General features: G+C 34.2%; 1 protein-coding gene across 2 annotated transcripts in view; it reads right to left on the bottom strand.

Moving 5' to 3' along the window:
• The window catches only part of CALCRL (calcitonin receptor like receptor), a 126400-nt gene that overhangs the window by 15068 nt on the left and 91729 nt on the right, over nucleotides 1-19603 (bottom strand). For both annotated transcript variants that reach the window (XM_027865882.1, XM_027865883.1), the window contains exons 9-12: nucleotides 5070-5196; nucleotides 3112-3265; nucleotides 183-243; nucleotides 30-96 (exon numbers count right to left, since the gene is read on the bottom strand). In XM_027865882.1, the coding sequence (XP_027721683.1) occupies nucleotides 30-96; nucleotides 183-243; nucleotides 3112-3265; nucleotides 5070-5196 (409 nt within the window). The remainder of the gene's footprint in view (nucleotides 1-29; nucleotides 97-182; nucleotides 244-3111; nucleotides 3266-5069; nucleotides 5197-19603) is intronic.

The raw sequence follows: 19603 nt of genomic DNA, 5'->3' as shown, positions 1-19603 counted from the left end.
AAATAAGACATGCTAAAAAAAAAACATACCAATAAAGCCGCACAAATTGGACCATGAATGATGTATAAGAGATGAGTATCAGAACTGATCCAGCAGCTAGGGGGAAAAAAGGCAGAGAAATGAGTACTAAAGATTCATTTTTGTACATCTGTAGTAAAAATCTGAAAGAAACATTGCCTTACTTGTCATTGTAGTATAAACTTCTTGCAATAGCATGTAAACAGGCAGGTATCAGTGGGAATCCTGTCAAGATAAAAGAAGGAAAGAAATGACTTTTCACCTTTATTTACCTTTTAAGTGGATATTTCTTCAAGGCAAGGCTAAATTACAGAAAGTGCTAAAGGAATACAAATGATATTTGTTGAGCGTCTGCTGTCCTTACCAGTCAATAATTTGATACTTCTACCACACTGTCTTATGGAAGTGGTTTTCTTGTGTCTTAGCCCAGCTCAGATATCTCATACATCACCTGGCTGCTCTACTTTGGGACTTCTCTGACTGACTTCTCCATTATGCCCTCCCATCAGTACCTTCTCTGCCTTCCTCCTCACCCCATTCATTTGATGTAGTAGTTTTTAAATTTTTAACTAAGAATCAAAATGAACTTTACCATCATTAAATCAAGAAGCCTTAAATACAAAATGCAAATTTTGCCATTATGTCCAAGGCACCCAAAATAATTTAGATTGCTCCAAATAATAAAAAAATAGAGTATGGTTTAGACTGTCTTGTAATGCTGGTCTTGAGGGATAAGGCTAACGCCTCTCCCTAGTCTGTTGAGGTTGTAAGAAAAGAACAATCCACTATAGTCTGTTATAGTCCAATAGTGGTTTTGCTTTGACAGTAAAATGATCATGTAGTGGAAAGAACCTTGGCCTTGGTATCAAGAGTAACAGAGATTAAAATTCTGTCATTTATGCTTAACTAGAAATAATCAGGGATTGTCACTTAACCTGATCCTCAGATTCTTCATCTAAAAAGATAATTACTCTAACTTCCTAAGAGTTATTGCAATGACAAAATGAGACATACTTTGTTAAGTACTTTGCAAACCTTAAATTGCCATGAGTATTCATGGCAAGAAAGTTGCTGATGAGGGACTATTTCTGCCACAGTAACTCCTGAAATTGTCCCCCATAGGAATTGGGTGGTTGGGCTCTGCCTTAGAAGGAGGCAGAGGCTTCCCCCCACTCCATGCCTCTTTGAAGTACTGAGCACCTTCATTATTGTTGTGAGTGGAATACAGGGAATTATGAAGCATAAATTCTGTCCTCAAGGAGCTTATAATATCATCATAAATCTAAGGCAATCACACAACAATCATTTATTATGTACCCATTATGTGCTAGGCACTATGCTAAGAGTTGAAGATGCAAATATAAAGAGAGTATCTCTGCCCTCGAGGAGCTTTCAATCTAATGGAGGAAGCCAAAATACAAAAGGAAGTTGAAAAACTTTTCTTTAAATAATAGATTTTATCTTAATGTGACAATATTTAAATCCTTAAAACAGCACTAATACTTTTGGGACATCTTGTATAACTGTTGGTATCACCAATATTGCCTAATATAATTTGCCTGAAGAAAGAACGCAATACATTTCAGATAGTTGGTTCATTTATTCACTTTTCCACCACTGGAGTAGTTTGCTTAAGGTTGCATAGATTATTTACCTAATTTAATTGCATACATATTATTATATTTACCTAATAACTATTAAATCTTTAAAACTGCAGTAAGACTTTGGGGATACCCTTAATAATAGCTGGCATTTATATAGCACTTTAAGGTTTGCAAAGTACTTTGCAAACTGTATCTCATTTTGTTATCACAATAACTCTAAAACGAATATGATTCAAATCACAAAAGTTGCTAAAGATCTTATACAAATAATATTCAAGCTGATATTATGCTTTGTAGGGTAGTTACGCAAAGCAATTTAACTCTCTCAGGATTAGTGGTATCAATATTGTAAAGTATTCTAATTATTATTCCTACTTTTAAACTATGACAGCACTATATTTTTGTGTTCTAGTAATATAGAGTAAGAGGAATTTAGGAGTAATACATATTTGTTTTCCTCGATTCTTTTTCAACTTTGTTGCTCCCATTCAAAGAATTACTTAAGATTTCCAAAAACAAACATATATTGACTCAGATAATAGAAATTAGAGTTAGGATTCCACTGAACAAGCATTTAACATGAGCTACTATGTGGAGAGGAACCTTTGAGTTTATTTAGTCCAGCTTTCTCCTTCCTCATTTTACAGATATGGAAACATTCCCCTAAAGGTCATGTGACTTGTCCAAGTTCACCAACTAGTCAGCAGGAGGGGAACTAGAACTCAGGTATCCTGATTTATAGACTAATGTTCTTTTTATTTTATTGCAATGCCAAAGAAAATGAGCACTCTTTAATGTTTTATACAACACAAAACATTTTTTTTAAATAAAAATAGTTTCTTGGTTCTGCAAACTAACAATCTTTAATTTGGCAAAGGTAAACCAATACACCCACATTGTGATAAAAAAAAAAGTCCATTATCCACTGTTTTCTAACTGTGTAAGAAAAACAGTAACAAGAGACAATTTTGATATGGTTTAAACTAGGTAGCTCAGAGGATAGTGTCAAGCCTGAAGTCAGGAAGACTTCTCTTCCTAAGTTCAAATCTGGCCTCAGATACTTACTAGCCATATTAGTTAGTAATAGCTAATTAGCTAGTAAAAGTAATAGCCAGACTGGGCAAATCACTTAATCTTGTTTGCCTCGGTTTCCTCATCTGTGAAATGATCTGGAGAAAGAAATGGCAAACAGATCCAGTATCTGCCAAGAAAACCCCTAAGGCAGTCACAAAGAATCAGACAAGACTGAAACAACCCAACAACAACAATAGCAATAAAACTAGATGCCCTCTGAGTTCCCTTCTAACATTGAGATTGCATGATTTGGTGTCTAAGTCAAAGTGTTTTTATTTCCACTATAAACCAAGAGAAACACATCTGAATAATTTTCCTAATACATGTATAAATATAATGTTAAGCATACTGACAAAAGAATGCACAGTGTGGGATGTAAATAGGAAAATGTGCATATGTGGACATTGGTACCTACCCCAGCCAAGAAGATAATACCACAGCAGGTGTTGCTTTTCTGCAAACACAGCCACTACAATCAGTGTATGTAGATAAATTCCTTCACAAAGCATCCAAAAATAATTGCATCCCAACAGATAAAGGTGAATAAACTGGGATATTTTGCAACTCACCTGTGTAAAAAAAATCTATTAATTAATTATAATAGTTATATACTTATTTATTAATTAAAATTTAGACATGTGTATAGGAACTGAAAATTACATATTTATTTCCATGTATATCAAGGATTTTCTAATTCCAGATTCAAGATTGTAACATGTACTAATCCACTAACTTTCTTATGTAGTATATTGTTTTTATGTATGTATGTATGTTATGTACTATAGTACTCATATATAGCACATATATTAATACTAAAACACATGGAGTATTTACTATATTATTAAATATTATTCTAAGTACCACATAAGTATTTAGCACTTATATTAATACTTAGTATGGTACTTATATTAAGTACTACATATGTATATTATAGTACACACATATGCATATATGTATATATTTGAAAAAATAGAACATTTTAATTATATTATCATATAGTTATAGGATTTATTATTTCATTCTCATGAGCAGAGCCTATATAAACTCAGATCACCAACTTGTCTAGTGGAAGATTTTATGAATTGCTAGTCTCAGAACTTTTTGGTGTCCAAATAGGTAACAATCTTCTATAGACTCAGCTAAATTAATCCTCAGATGACAGCTGTGTGGTCTGTCACTAGGTTCATATTCACTACTAAGATACAAGAATGGAATCCCCATTCCCTAGTGTTTCACAACTGATTCAGTTATAGCTCTATGTTACATATAAATATATTATATTTTAAAATTAAATTTAATAATATTAATGTTGAGAGGCATTATGATCTAGTGGATAGAGAGCTGAGATCAGAACTAGAAAGATTTGAATTCAAGTCCTAACTATGTGTTATCCTTGCTATGTGACCTTGGATAAGTCATTTAACCTCTCAGTGCTCTAAGCAACTTTTCTGTACCAATTAAATAAAAATTCAAGTCCCTATCCCTATTTCATATTGATACTTAAATATCTGTTTTCATGTTTTGAAAGATACATCATTGAGGGGATTTTAAAAGAATATCTAATAATTATCAGTTGATCATGATGATTAACTTGATCTGTACAAAGTTGTTAGAATAACAAAATTAAATAACATAAACATGTTCCATTTTTTCTAGAATTGAGTGTGGCTATACTCATATGAAACTGAAAATATTGAAGAGATAAACATTTCTTTCTATAGTAGGATATCATATCAACATGTCAAAGAATGGCTTAAGTTTTTTTTTTTTAAATAAATAGATCATAGACAATTTGTTAATATGCAGATAGAGCTTCTAATGTACTCCATGACTCCAGGAAAAAAAATTTTCATTTCTTTAGTCAACTTCTTGTATGGAAAGTCTATTCACCAATGCAAATCTGTAACTTGTAGACTTAAGAGAATTGCTTGATTTATTCTAAAAATGTGTCATATAGCACAGAGGCTAGAACTAAACCCAGGTTGTCCTGACTCTGAGGCTCTTCCTCGGTCTAATACACTTCACGGGCTCTCTTTGGTGTTTGATGTGATATAAAAATAACGTCATAATTCTCAAATCTAAAGTAGTAGCTATGCCTGTAAAATGAATTACCTAACTCATTAAAATATTCAGATAATTGAGATAATGGTGTTTTTTCCATTTGACTATTTTAAATACTTATCTCAATATTCAACTTTATTTTCAAGTACACATTCATACATACATATAATAAACATACTGCAAGGTAAATACAGATATTCTCTGTACCTTAGCTTTTCAAATGTACACAAATTTAAATGTAAGTATACAATTAGCTGTGTGTGTACACACACATAATTTCCCCCATAAATAAAACACTCAAATCTTACTTACAGGATTGGTTGCAACTAATGCCTGGTTGTTGGCCACAGCAGTTAGCCAGATGATTGTGACAATAGAATTACAAACAAAAGAGAAGAACAAATTCTTATGCAGAGTGATCCGCTGGCAGCTCAAACTCCTAAATCATGAGAAAAAAAAATACATGATATGGTTATTTTATTCAAATTCTTTTGTACTGTAATTCTTATTAACAGAACACTTTCAAAGAGGAAGTGCGGTACATTGGAAACAGTACAGATTCTGGAGTCAAAGGACAAAGTTCACATCCTGTCTCTGATACCTATTACTTGTGTGACCTTGCACAACTTCACTAAACTCTTTAGGTTCAGTGAGATGCTCACTTAAAAAGCCTGTTTCCTCATCTATAAAACAAGAAGGTTTGGCTAGATGGCCTTAAAGGTACCTTCCAACTCTAGATGTATGATCCTAAAATCAAATATTTAAAATTCATCCTTAGATGTTTAAAGGAAAAAAAAAACCTCTCTGAAAATACTATAAAGCAAGTCAAAATCTGATATCCTTCTACACAGAGAAAAATGAAATAGGAATCCACACATACACATTCATATATAATAGAGAGAGAGAGAGAGAGAGAGGAAGGACATTCCTATATCTTCCTGACATTCCACTCCATTATCTTCGCCAAGAAAACCCAAATGGGGTTAAAAAGAATCAGACATGACTGAACAACAACAAAAGAAGTTCCCTGCTTTTTTTTAAACTATGTTAATGATTCATAAGCGAAAATGGTAGTATTTTCTGCTGCTTCACTCTGCATTTATAGAGGAAAATGCCAAAATCTCAATCATAGATGCTGTTAAAATAGATACCCAGTGACCATTTTCAATGCATTGTCTTATAAAATCTCCTGTTTTAAGTTAATAAGTGAAGTGATGTTTGGGAAATTCAATATAGGGTCTTAACCCAGAAAAAAAGTGATTTTCTTATTTATTCTAATGAGCATGAAGAAGAAGATGTCTTTGGGTACCATGTGACACCCAAACACTAACACACCAGTGATATGATCATTTTTTTAGCCATTTAGAAGTATCATGATATAGTGGGCAGCATGTTAGACTTGAAGCTGAAAGACCTGAGTTCAAATCCCAGTTCTGCAATGATCAGCAAGTCATATCCCCTTAAATGACCTTTGAATTCCACATTGTAAAGTGAGGGTGCTTAAAGTATATAAGATCTACAATTTCTTCTGTCTCTAACAAGCTATATTATGAAGCAGCAAGTCAAAAGACATACATAAGCAAAATTTCAATCATATAATGATCTTGTCAAATTATTTTAGGATTGCTTACAACTTTAACAAAATTTTCTATAATCTATAATTTTCTTATGAAAGACAATTATGATAAAAATGTGTCATGAGACTTTCCCCTAAGATTTATTTGCCTTGCACCCAGTTTACATATATATGAAGCTGCCAACTGTTTTATGAATAGGCTACTGTAAATGGAAATATATACACTTAAATAATTCTTCCATAATCCATATTTTCCTATTATGATAGATAAGTATGACACAGATGTGCCATGAAGTTCACGAATTAAGACTTGTTTGTCTTGCATTCAGTCTATGTCTATATGAGGGACACAAATTGTTCTATTAGCAATAGGCCACTGCATATGGACACATTCTTAGTAACAGAATTTAAATCTGTACATACCTTCTATTTTCTGACCCATTGCTTCAACCTACATAAATATACACAGCATTGCATTTTATGATCTATTTCTGATCTGAACTATTCAGTGACTCCTGAGCAAGCCCAATTATGGCAATTTTTTTTAACTAAAGAGAGCAGCAGAGAAGACTGTTTAGAAAGATTATTGAAGCAAGGCAGAACAGGTTTAGAGACTCTGGAGAAGACAGTGACAACCTGAATCTTATCTGTCCTGGTTTCTACAAAGCATTTTAGCATTGGATTATCTCTGTAGCTCTGTTTTTCCCCTTGCTCCCCATCTTTCTCATTAAGCTCCCTTATCCCAAAGAATCTCTGCAGAAAAGTTATTGAACTGGTTGCTGCTGGGAGCATTCCTGCCAAAGGAGACAGTTAATTGCAACAATTTCATTATTTACAAGCACACACAAAAACTGCATAATTGTGTGTGTGTGTGTGTGTGTGTGTGTGTGTTGCTAAAAGAGTTAGCAGAAGAGGAGTGGTGATAGTGGATCTCAGTGAGGTTAGGTGTTAGGCAGTCTTGCCTCCTGTTTGATTAACCTAAGGCCAAAACGGTTGCATCATGCTGTTATTATGACACAGTTGACCCCTTGAGTATCTTTCTAACGATAGGATGAAATCCCATTAAGATAGGATCATTTAAATGAAATCCAGCAAAAAAACAAAAACAAAAACAAACAACCAAAAAAAAAAAAAAAAACCATGGCCCTTGGAATCATCTGATAGCAGAAATGGAAGGGAGATTGGTCTTTTTATCCTTCACTCAAGACACTCCATCTCCTTTCTTTGTGCCTTTATACAGGCTGTGCCATATGCCTGAAGTGAGTTCACCCTTTACCTCCTCCTCAGAGTCCCTTTTTTTTTCTATCAAATGCAGCCCAAGCACTATCTTCTGAATGAAGTCTTTCTGATTACTCCAACTTCTAGTGCCCTTCCTCCCAAACTATGTTGTATATGACTATTTTGTGTATGTATGCATATACAATTCATATAAAAAACATAAAGCATAAAGCTAACTATATATGTGTGTCTAACTTTATGTTGTATATGTGTGTGTGTGTACATAAATATGATATGCACTTGTTGGCACTTGTGTTCTCAGCTCCTAGGCAAAGTGCTGTGCAGAGTTGGAGCTTAATACATACTTGTTTGTTGATTGGTTATATCTACACAAGGAAAAACTGAAAGTTCAAGGAACCATTGAGTTACTTTCATTTTTGTTGATGATTAAAATGGATGGCAAGCCCCAAGCTTATGCACTGGTGACCGAATTTTCCAGTTTCATTGTTGCAATTTGATGTAACAAATTGGGTAATTGTCAAATGGGCTCACTTTGTATTATGTAATTAAAGACCCAGCGTCTTGTCTGTCAACCTGTTGCTTTAATCTATTCTAATCCCTATCTTCGGGCATTACTACATCCCAGAAGATTCTAAACAGATGAGTATCTGTCATTCTGTCATATGGTTTGTATCAATTACTAATTGTACAAATGGCCCAGATTGTCTAGCAATGCCTATTGTTTCCTAATAAGTGCATTCATTAACAGTTAGTAAATTGGTACAAACTAGATTAAAGTTAAGTGACTGGTAAATACACTAATTTGTTTAAACCAAAGCTTAAAATATATTTGTAAAAGGCTTCAACCTGCATCTAATTTAACCTCATCTGAAACCTGTACTTCATTTCTTAGAATCCTCAAATGCTCTTAATTTGAATCAATATATTAAGCAGAATTTATGCACGTATTTCATGAGAGTGTTTGAAGAAAGGACTCTCTTTGCATCCTTTAAATTTAATAATTTCCTTCTATGTCTTAGCATAACCACCGAATAGAAAATGTGGTCTGTGGGTCTGGACTCTTTCCATGTTTTGCTCTCTGGATATATCTTTTCATAAAAACTGTCTAGGTGAAAGATTTTGACAAAATGAATCCTTTAGCTATTTTGTGGTGGCAAAACCATTAACAAACTGGTCCTTCTATGGTTTTCTTTTGGACAAATCAAATGTAGTTAGTTAAAATGGTTGTATAACTATGCCTGACTGAAAATTATAGAATGCTTCAGAGGTTTTACCACCTCTGATATCAATATGGCATTACAGCTAAGCTTCAGAAACAGTAAGATGACTTATTCTATATTTTCAACAATGTATTAGACTAATTAATGTTTATGACCATAACTTTTTTTGTGATTTCACTGTATGTGATTCTGAGTGTGAATACACTCTCCACTGTCACAGATAGGCTGCTAGTCTTTAAAGTGGAATCTTAAAGAATTAGCTGGAGGGGCACTAGGTAGTGCAGTGGACTGGAGTAATGAAGACCTAAACCCGGCCTCAGATACTGACTGGCCATGTGACTCTGGGCAAGTCACTTAACCCCAAGTGCCTCCACTAGTACAAAAAAGGCCTAAATAATTAGGTTATAACTATTCAGTGTCAGAGATAAGATTTTAACAAAGTTCTTCCTGACTCCATGGCTGGCCCTCTATTCATTTTTGCCATACTCCCTCTTTTAAAATTGTGTTGGATTGCTTTTCATATGGTTTCAGGCCAGACTTTACTCTAAAAAAAAAATCGCAGGTTTAGAAGCAATCTGACACCCTTTGCAGCCAGATACCAAGGAAGAATGTGGCTGGATTTATTGCTTGAAAAAATGTTTTCTTTCTTTCTCTCCCCCTCTCCCTCCCTAATTACAGTAGCTTCAGAGAAGCGGGTGGATGGGAGAGATGAGAGAAAATTCTCTCTCTCTTTAAGTTCTAACTCTGGCCAAGTTTTGAACGTGAAAGGAAAGGCAGGAAAGAAAAGGAGTTTAAAAAATGTGAGGAAGTTTGACTCTGTTTTGAGTAGAAGAATTGAAAATGAAAATTTTGCAGCTCATTGTGATTGGATATTGTTACATAAATTGGGCTGTTCAATTACTTATTGGAACTCTAGATTCTCAGGTGGGTGACTATCTGATAAGCTGCTAAAAGGACTGGGGACTTTTTCTTAGTTCCTTTAAGGAAGCAGGAAAGAAAAGGAGAATTTACAGCAGGAATTGTCACCATGTGTCTTTTTAAGGGAATATATAAATTTGTGGAAAATATTTCCTTTTAAAGGGCCAAGAGTATTGGATTTAAAACAAAAATGTTTTTAAATGTTTATCATTAGTGATTGTAAATTCAGATCTGATTGGATTTATGTCTACAATTCTATAAAATAATAACAATAATAATAATAATGGTTGTTATGAAGTGTGGCGTTATTAGTTAATGTTAAAAGTTAAAAGTGTAATAAGAGTAATGAGAGTGATCATTTCTATATGCGATAATATGAAAATGCAATTGATGTTATCTGAAGTTTATTGTTTGAGTTAATACTGTATTTCTAAATTGTATTGTATTTCTAAAACTCTTAGATTGTAAAATCTAAGGGACCATTATGAGGTCAAAATGGTGTTAAGGTAACTCTTGACCTGCAGTGGGTCTTTTACTGATAAAGATGAGATAATTTGAAAACTGTTAAATACCTCGTGAGGTGTATTTGGTTATAAGACTATGATAGCAGATTTTATTTAAAATCTTGACTATTATAAAAATGTATGGTGGTTTAAAGTTATAGTCTCAACATATTAATGATGAGATGAATGATTTTCTGTACAAAGTGACTTGGGAGTGCATTCATCTAAATTGATAATGGGTTGTTTCAAAGTTTATTATAATTATGGAAATAACTCTATAATGTGTGCCCTGTGGCACAAACATATTTTATTGTGAAAACCTTATTGATATGTATTGATTTGGAATTAATGAGGTATTCTCTCATATCAGAGCCTCAATTAGAAATTAAAATATATATAGATATATATATCTATATATATTTTTTTCTATCCAGGCCTTCTTTAGGCTAAAGATCAGTAAAAAGACAATGATGGGCTAGCATAGATAATAGGAAAAAAAGCCAGTCTATAGGGGTGGGAATGGCCTCTGGAGGCTGTTGGACCAGGTGAAAGGGTTCAGAAAGAAAGGTTTTTATTGAGTCTGTTTCAAGTTTTTAATATACTATTTTCATAGTTCTGAATTTTCTTATATGATGTAATCTGGTAAGCAATTGTATTAGTTATGTTGCTGGAAGGGCAATTTCTTTTATAATCTAGAATGTTGTTAAATTAATTGTGCCTTCAGAGAAAAGAGAAAAAGGAATGAATCGAGGCTGTTGGGCATTCTATATGGTCCTGTTTTGTAACATTTCCTTTTAAGTATTGTAATTTAAGAAATGAGAACTTCCAAGTTTTGTCTATGTTTAAAGGGAAGTTTTAGCTAGGATTATCTGGCTTTCACTTATGAAGTTTAAAATTGTTAACTAAGCTATTTGGAGTTATTGTTAAGTCAAGCACTGGTAGAAATATTTGTGTGTGTGTGTAAAAAACTTGGTAATTATGCAAAAGAGAGATCTTGTAAAATCTCATAATTCTTACAGGCACCTTTTGACTAGATAATTTAGGTAATTAGGAATTTTAGGGTAATTAGGAAATTGAAAGCTGTTTTTGAGAAAGGGAGATACTTTCATAAAAAATGTTTTGATAAAATCTTTGATATTCTTTTAGAGGGCTTACTAAATTTCTATTTGTAAGAAAATTATGTCCAAACCTACTACGAACTTAAGAGTTTCATTCCTGGGCTTGTTGTGCCCGTGGACTGGACTTAATTGGGTGCTTTTAGAGAAATAGTCTCAATGGAAGCAGCATTAGAGATCTAAGACTAGTGATTAATACTAAAGCACATAAGCTGTAAGTAGGAAAGATCTTACTGTTTTGATCTGAATTCATTCCATGGCCTAGCAATAGTTAAAATTACTGTTTGAACTTATCATATGTATAGGATTCAAGTCCTAAAAGTGTCCCATTCTTTCAGATTAAGAATGGTTAGAAAGGAATAAATGAGCTTGAGAAACAGAGAGGCAAATTTATTTAGAATAGCAACTTATGATCTTAATGGAAACTTTGTTTTACTCAGGACATTATTAGGAATCAGAACATGTGTAAGAAGTTATGCAAACTACTTCGAGCTCACTTTGGAGATGTTCCCGAATTAAACTATATTCCCATCTGAAAGCACAGATAAGGGGAATTTGCTATCTAAGAACGTGGGGACTGTTAATGAACTATTATTCTGAGTATAACTCCAGGTATGGTTAACAAGGAACTGAGTGAGCTATTGACCCATGACGTCAGCAACCTGCAAAGAGCTTTGTGAGCTGCAAGAGGGTGTTCTCATGGGTAAGTCGGAAGAACGACTTTTCTGCATGGCTGAGGTAGGATTCTCCTGACTCAATTTCCCCACTATGGCACCTGGCAGACTTTAAACCTGGCTCAATGCAGTTGGTCATATATATGTAACTTCTGCCTGGAGTTAACATGACTCTTGTGAAGCATTGTTCCCTTACTTTAGTTACGTTCTTTCATGGCAAATTCCTACAGTCATAAGCATAAATATTGAATCTATTAAACAATAGATTGATGCTGGAACATCTGAGGCTACAGGAAAATGTAAGTATAAGATTGAGTTATTTGGCCTAGAATTTCAAAATTAAGTATTCAGTCCTAACATCTATTACTAGCATATTCCTGTATAAGTCGGGATCCTTTAATTTTTCATAATGGTTATGATAAGGTCTAGAGGTTGGGGGTGCTGGGACTCCAGGGTCACAGCACAAGGGTTCCTCCTTAAGGAGGTCAGCCCAGGTTTTTCAGCCAGGGGCAAAGGTCTTGGCTTGGATCCATACCCCATCATTAGGGGATAATTAGCCAAGAGATTGTGGAAGTAGGATATCATTCTGTTATTTAGTTAATACTTGGTAAATGTTAAAGTTGTCTCAGTTTGTTACAATTAATGTTAAAAGAGGAATAACTTATGACTTATCTTTTAAATGCCTTGAAAGAAGCATCCATTTTAATTAAGGATTATTTATTTGTACATGACCAGAAGTTGGGTATTTAGTTTAGTATTTGATATGTACTGGTTTTAAATTAACTACTGTATATTGGAGTGCGTTACTAATTCCTTAGTGGAATCTCATCCTCCTTATAGGGAATACGATTAGGAATGAATAATGAACTAATGTAAGATATGAAACTAGAAGTAATTCAGAGTGTAAGGCTAGGTTCTAATTTTTCTAATTAGAGTTTCTTAAAATATGGCAATTGGCCAAGGTTCCAATTTTGACCTTGTAATAGTGGAGATATGGGGGTTGAGTTAACTTTCATTATTTGCCCTGATTATTGGAAAGATAATTTAAAATTGTGTTAAGATCAATTTTGTAGGAGAGAGGACACAAGAAGGAGGATCTCTGCAGGAGGAGAGTCTGCTGGACACTATTTGAACAGCACTTGGACCAGAGAACTTCACCAGATGATGTCCAGAATGCCAGACAGTTGTATGAGAAGAGACTTCTGAAGCTTCAAATGGACAATTTATCATTACTTTTGGGTCTCTGTATCTGTGCTTAATAAGGGGACTGCCCCCTTTTTAATTTGTCAATGTGTAGTTCACTTTCTCCCATATTATTTTGGGTCCCCAAAAATCCCCTGATGAAATGTTGCTCAATAGCACAGCCCCAGATAGAACCATCATTAAGGCATTGCAAGGTTTAACCACTTTTAGCTGAGGAGTTGGCAGAGAACTCTGAGATAGATAATTAATTAAAGGGATGGTTAGAATATTAACTGCTGTAGGATAAGGAACTAGTACAACAATTGATAATCTCACTAAAGGTTATCCCAGTAGGACCCACAGTGGGAGTTCAGAGGGCAGGCTCTAGCAATATAAAGATGATGATTGAAAGTACCAATGAGACTTTCCACAGTGATGTGGCTTATTCTGAATCTGTTAAATTAAGGGTTTTAAGGGAGGAGGTTTCATCAAATCTGGGGAATAATGATAGGGAAACAAGGACTATGAAAATGGGGGTGTGGTATGATAGTATAAAAGAAGGTGACAAGCTGGTTGATGAACTATATCGACAATGGTGTGAGAAGTCTTCAGACAGTATGAAATAAGAAGGGGGATTGAGTGGGTTATAGACTTTGTGAAGACTTCTCAGGGTGATGAGGGAGAGACTGTCTCGAAACTGGAAGCAGGCTCCAAAGAACAAAGAAAAAAACCAACAGGCCTAAGTTTTGTTTTCCTGAAAATTACTCATCCTATGGAATCTGGCCCCCACTTTACTGCCATATCAGTATTAAGTTTGCCAAATAAGGACATACACATTTTGACTGGTTATGCCCTGTTTCCTTGTTCTTTGTCTCCAGGGGAGATTTTCGTGCTTAGAATGTGAGACCTGCCTCCCAACCAATGGGAATTAAGGGACAGTGGTGGGTGGGAGACTTGTTCGGATATGGTATATAATTTCGCCTTGTCCTTTGTGTCTCACCTCTTTGGTGCTGGTAGTGAACTGGGGGAGCAGAAACCTCTTCTCGCGATATTGTAATAAAAAGTAACTTTTTTTTTTTGCTTCCTTGAGAAGTCTCTAAGTTTAATTGTCTTAGAGTTGCTGTCCCACACAATAGAACTTTGCAGTAATAAGAGGAGTGAAGTGAATTTAGAGTAGAAAAAATTTAGAGGATTGTTGGAATGTAGGATGTAGGTTGCATTTCTGTGAGTACCCAAACTAACTTAAAAGTGGAGTAATTTGGATGATGATTAAGCCATTCTAAATTTCATTTTTGCCTTGATCAAATAACCATTTTATTTGTACTTCAATTTACCTTTTACTGTGGAATGGAATGAAAACCCCATTAGTGAAAATTGGATGAGAAAACAGGTTTGTAGAGTATTGAGTTGGAAGTGTCTTGAGATTATTCACTTTTTCAATACTTTCTCTATTATTTTAATGCATTGTTACTTCAATAGATTTGGGATCTTATCAATGGTGGATATTCCCTCCAGTGATACAGATCAGAATCTATTTGTGATGTCATCTCATGCTGCACAATTCATCTTCATGATCTTCCATAGATCCTCCTTGGAAGAGATACTCAATGACCCAATGACCCAATACCCACACAGCCAGGAATTCTAGATTGTCTGTCTCTCTACTTGTGTAGATAGATATATAAATAGACAGATAGGTAGATAGATGGATAGATAGATAGATAGATAGATATAGATGTCATCTATATCTAGTCTGTATTCTACTATCCATCTGAGTAGCCTCTCTCCATTTCTGATAAAATATTTCTTTGATATTTGCCTTTATGCTCCTTGTAAAAATGACAACAATAATTAGCATTTATAGAGTGATGTAAAGTTTGCATCTTGCTTCTATGTCATCACCAGAAATATACTGATTTTCACTTGCACACACAATAACTTTTTAAGTCATCTAAAACTTGAATTTCTTAGAGATCATGATGTTGTAAAATTCATCACATGATGTACTACTGGCAGAACATTTATGTTGAAAAGAAGGTGCTTTAATTACAGGAGCTAATTGGGATTTTTTAAACTGCTTTACTTCCCCAAAGCAACACTCTTCCTATTAAATAATAGGCCTAAATTGTTGTCCATCTGTAGTGCTGTTAATTTATTCCAACCCATTCATTTTGCTTATGAGCTAAGATGCAGAGATGTTAAGTGATTTGGCCAAAATCACACAGGAAATCAATGGAAGAATTACGATTTGAAATCAGGTCTTATAACTCAAGATGTATTTCATTTTCTCAGCCAGTTCTTCAGGAATCTACAAACCTACTTAGAAATCACAAAAATAAAATTGCTTAAACATTATTTTTCAGTGTCTAACTAGAGCCAACCAAAAAATTAATCTACTTATTCCCAGGATTTTTTAAAGGGCTGCATAGATAACTTATCATTATTAAATAATCAACAATAGCTGCTTCATATAAAATTCCATTTCTTCAACACTATCATTCTACTAGTAAAGAAGGACACTATATAAGATTCAAGATCTTGTTTTGAATACTGGACAGAATACTGGACTTATTCATGGTATAAGTACCTTCTAACATATTGCCAGAAATGACATGTGCACAAGAATTGGTGTAAGAAATGTTACCCAGGAATTATGTGTGAGTAGAAAACAAGTTAATTGGTCATGTATTTAGGGTGAGGGAAAATAAGCAACCTGAATGCTGCATAGCTACACATGAAATGTGCCCCACAAAAAAGCTTACAATAAATGAGACATCCTTTATGGAGGATTTATATGGGAAGATATGGGCAAAAATCACAAAGGATGAGAAGACAGGAATGGTTTGTAATCTGTATTACAAAAGACAATCTATTGATTTGTTGAAATTAAGTATCAAGGATGGAACCAAGGCAGGAAATCTAGGAAGAATAAAAAAAGAGATTTTTTTTTTGTAATAATAGTGTCAGGCGGGGCAGCTAGGTGGCGCAGTGGATAGAGAACTAGCCCTGGAGTCAGGAGGACCTGAGTTCCAATTAGGTCTCAGACACTTGATACTTACTAGCTGGATGACCATGGGCAAATCATTTAACTCCATTGCCTAGACCCCCCCCCCCCCCCCCAAAAAAGAATAGTGTCAAGAGTATTAAAAGCTAAGAATAAACATGTCACTGATGAATAAAAAATACTTTTAAAACTATCCTTGATTGAAGAGGAAGATCAAAGAAGGGAGGAGTCCAAAGCTCAAGGTGGATGAGATAATAATAATGGATGATGATTAAAAAAGGAATGCATTGGAAAGATCTGTGGGCATTTATAGTTTGATATTTTAACAATGATTTCTACAAAATGATACAAACTGATACAAAGAAAATCATACAGGAAATGTATAATTGAGAAAAAGGAAGTGGGATTATTCAGAGAGGGATATAGAGGGTTTCAGTGTTGTTCAGAGTCACACAGTAAGTACATGAGATAGAATGTGAACCCAGGTCTTCAAAATCCCAAGTCTGGTGCCATGTCTGCTACACCATGCTACCTTATTATGATTACATGTCAAAGCAATGTCAATTTGGCTGAAAATACATGACTTTTAAAACAGAATTGGAAAGTAATCCTGAAAAGAAATAGAGTTCTTTCCCTTTTAGTACATGGCAAACACTGAAGTTTTTCTGTTTCTCTTCCTCCTATTATTTTACTCCAGTTTTTATCCCTCCTCTCTAGCCTTTATGTCTACTTTTAACTGATTACAATATAGAAATCTAGTTTATTTTTTAAAAATTTCTGCAGTATTTATTGAACAAAATTCATTAATTGCTCAATAATGAATCATTCCATTTATTGAATGGAATAAATTTTCCTAATTTTTAAGGTGTTTGAGATGCACATATTGTAGTTTCTCTTGGGGTGGGGATTGGTTGGTGGTTATTAATAGTAAAACTATTCTCTATATTTGGTATATAGATAGATTCTATAAAGTAGCTATTTCTTATATTTGCTATGGAGTTAAACTATGGAACATGGGACTTAACTGTTTTATAGAAAATCTCACAGTTCTAGGTACAGATATTATTCACCACCCTTGATAATAAATGCCTTTGATGGATATGATGACAAAAAGGTTGTAAAAAACAATTTGTAGACCTGGAAAATCAATTATGGTAGATGACTTAGGATTTCTTATAGACAAGCAAAGGACTAAATGATCCTAATTGCATGAATTATTTTTTTACCTATTATTTTATCATTATTGGAATAAAAAAACACATTTGTTTCTCTATGCCATTTAAAAAAATCTTATTCACAGAATAACAGAATTCAGAAAATGTTATTGAAACAATGAAAATAGCCCTACACTTGAAGTGAGAAGGCCCAGATTCTATTGGGGTTTTGTGGAATTTTTGGACAAAGCAAGTCCCTGAGAAGGCATTTAATTTGGAGTCAAAGACCCAGGGTTAAAATCTTGGCTGTGGTATTCATTGCCTGTGTAACTGCGCAAATCACTAAACTTTTCACTGCCTAAGTTTTCTCACTTACAAAATGAAAGGAGTAAGTTAGATAAATTCTGAAGTTCCTTACAGTGCTAAATCTATAATCTTTTGATCTTGTGATCTTTCTGGATCTCAGTTTCCTCAGCAGTAAAACAATAGGGTTAAATAATATAATTTTCAAAGTCCCCTACAATTCTATCATTCTCTGGTCAATGACTATACTGGTGATAATGTTGAGAGGAAAGGGAGGGGAGAGAGAGAGAGAGAGAGAGAGAGAGAGAGAGAGAGAGAGAGAGAGAGAGAGAGAGAGAGAGAGAATACTCCATATAACTAATGTTTAATGAATGTCTTTTGAATGAATAAATGAATGTGTGCATATGCATGCTTGTATGAAAGGATCAGCATGGTGCTGTGGTCTTTTAAAAAGACCTATCAGGTAAAACCTGCTGCAGGAGCTGCCAAAATCACCATGGAAAGATTCTTATTATTTTAATGCGGTAAACAGAATGAGCAATTGAACCATCAGCAGAGACAATGTAATTAGTTCACAACCTTTATTATTCTCCCATTTAGGGGCCAAGATCCATATTCCTCATGTTGGCAAGACTCCTGCTGGCTTCAATGCCTTTTGCCTGTGTAGCTGGAGCAGAGCACTGGGCCCCAAGGGATATGTATAATGTTTTCCATAACATATTCAGGGAAAACTTAGAATTGAAGAAGAGATGCATTTGTTTTAAAACGTGATGTTCTCTTGGTTTGAGATTTTTTAAAAGTGCCCCTCTCCAAATTTGTAAATTGAAGAAAAACAATGTGAGGAGGGTGGTGGAAGGGGAGAGGTTTGATGTTATTTATTTGCTTACAAGTTCATGTGCTAGCTGTTTGGGCAAGTCAGCAAATAAGGAAAAGTTTTGGAAGAAACAAGTAAACAAACTCTCGCTACCAGAAAATGCTGCTCTTACAAATGGCTTTCCGTATGTTTACCCAAATGTACTTACTAGCTAGTGATTATGATAATTCACACTTCTGTATTTTTTTTGGGGGGGGGGGAGATTTGAAATTGCTTTCCTTACAGTAGTGTGTGCGTAATCATCCCCAATTTATATATGAGTACACTGATACTCAAAATGGTGATGTGCACAGTTACAGAATTAGTTGTATCTTGGTCCACATCTCCTTTATGACTGTACCCATTTGTCTTATACTCACAAAACCACAATGACGTTCACCATCAATTACAACCAAGGAAAAAATATACAAATTTTAAGATTTTTTCAAAGTAATGTATTACATGACGTATTAAATCTAACGTTTCAGAAAGGGAGCTACACATCAGGTGGTAGTAGAAAAAAAAGTTTTCTAGCTTTGAAATAAATCTTCTTAAATATATATTTAAATATATTGAAGCAAGATTTTTTTTCTCTGTCCCTGAAAGCTGCTTTGAAAACAACATTAAACTCATCCATTATTTTTTTTACTATGCTAATTATTTACCAAGTTAATTCATAGTATGACCCATTTCCAAAGCCTCTCTTCTACAGAAATTAGCTGTATCTTTAAGGAGAAAAAAAAAACAAAACAAAACTAAAAGAGTTACAATTGTAATTTATTCTAAGAAGTATTTCTCCCTCTATTGTCATGGAGGGTGTATAAGTTTAATTTTAATCCATGGAGACCTATGAGATAAACTATTTTGAAAACAGAAAAAAAAGTAAGGAGAAAATGCTTTCAAGTTAGACCTATCATAGCTTATTTTATGAAGAAACACAAAGAACATTTTAAGATGAATAAGTCTGGAGAGAGAGTTAAGAATGATGCCTGAAGAGAAACTAAAGAGACTGGAGGAAACAGTGAGAATAATGTTGGAGATACTGTCTTCATAAATCTTTTGTACCCTCCTTTTTCTTGTGAAGAGGAAGAAGGGTATTCCCCTG

This window comes from Vombatus ursinus, unplaced genomic scaffold (assembly GCF_900497805.2).
Source record: "Vombatus ursinus unplaced genomic scaffold, bare-nosed wombat genome assembly UNPS02014779.1, whole genome shotgun sequence".
In the NCBI taxonomy this organism is placed as follows: domain Eukaryota; kingdom Metazoa; phylum Chordata; class Mammalia; order Diprotodontia; family Vombatidae; genus Vombatus; species Vombatus ursinus.
This window is presented reverse-complemented; position numbering and strand designations above follow the sequence as displayed.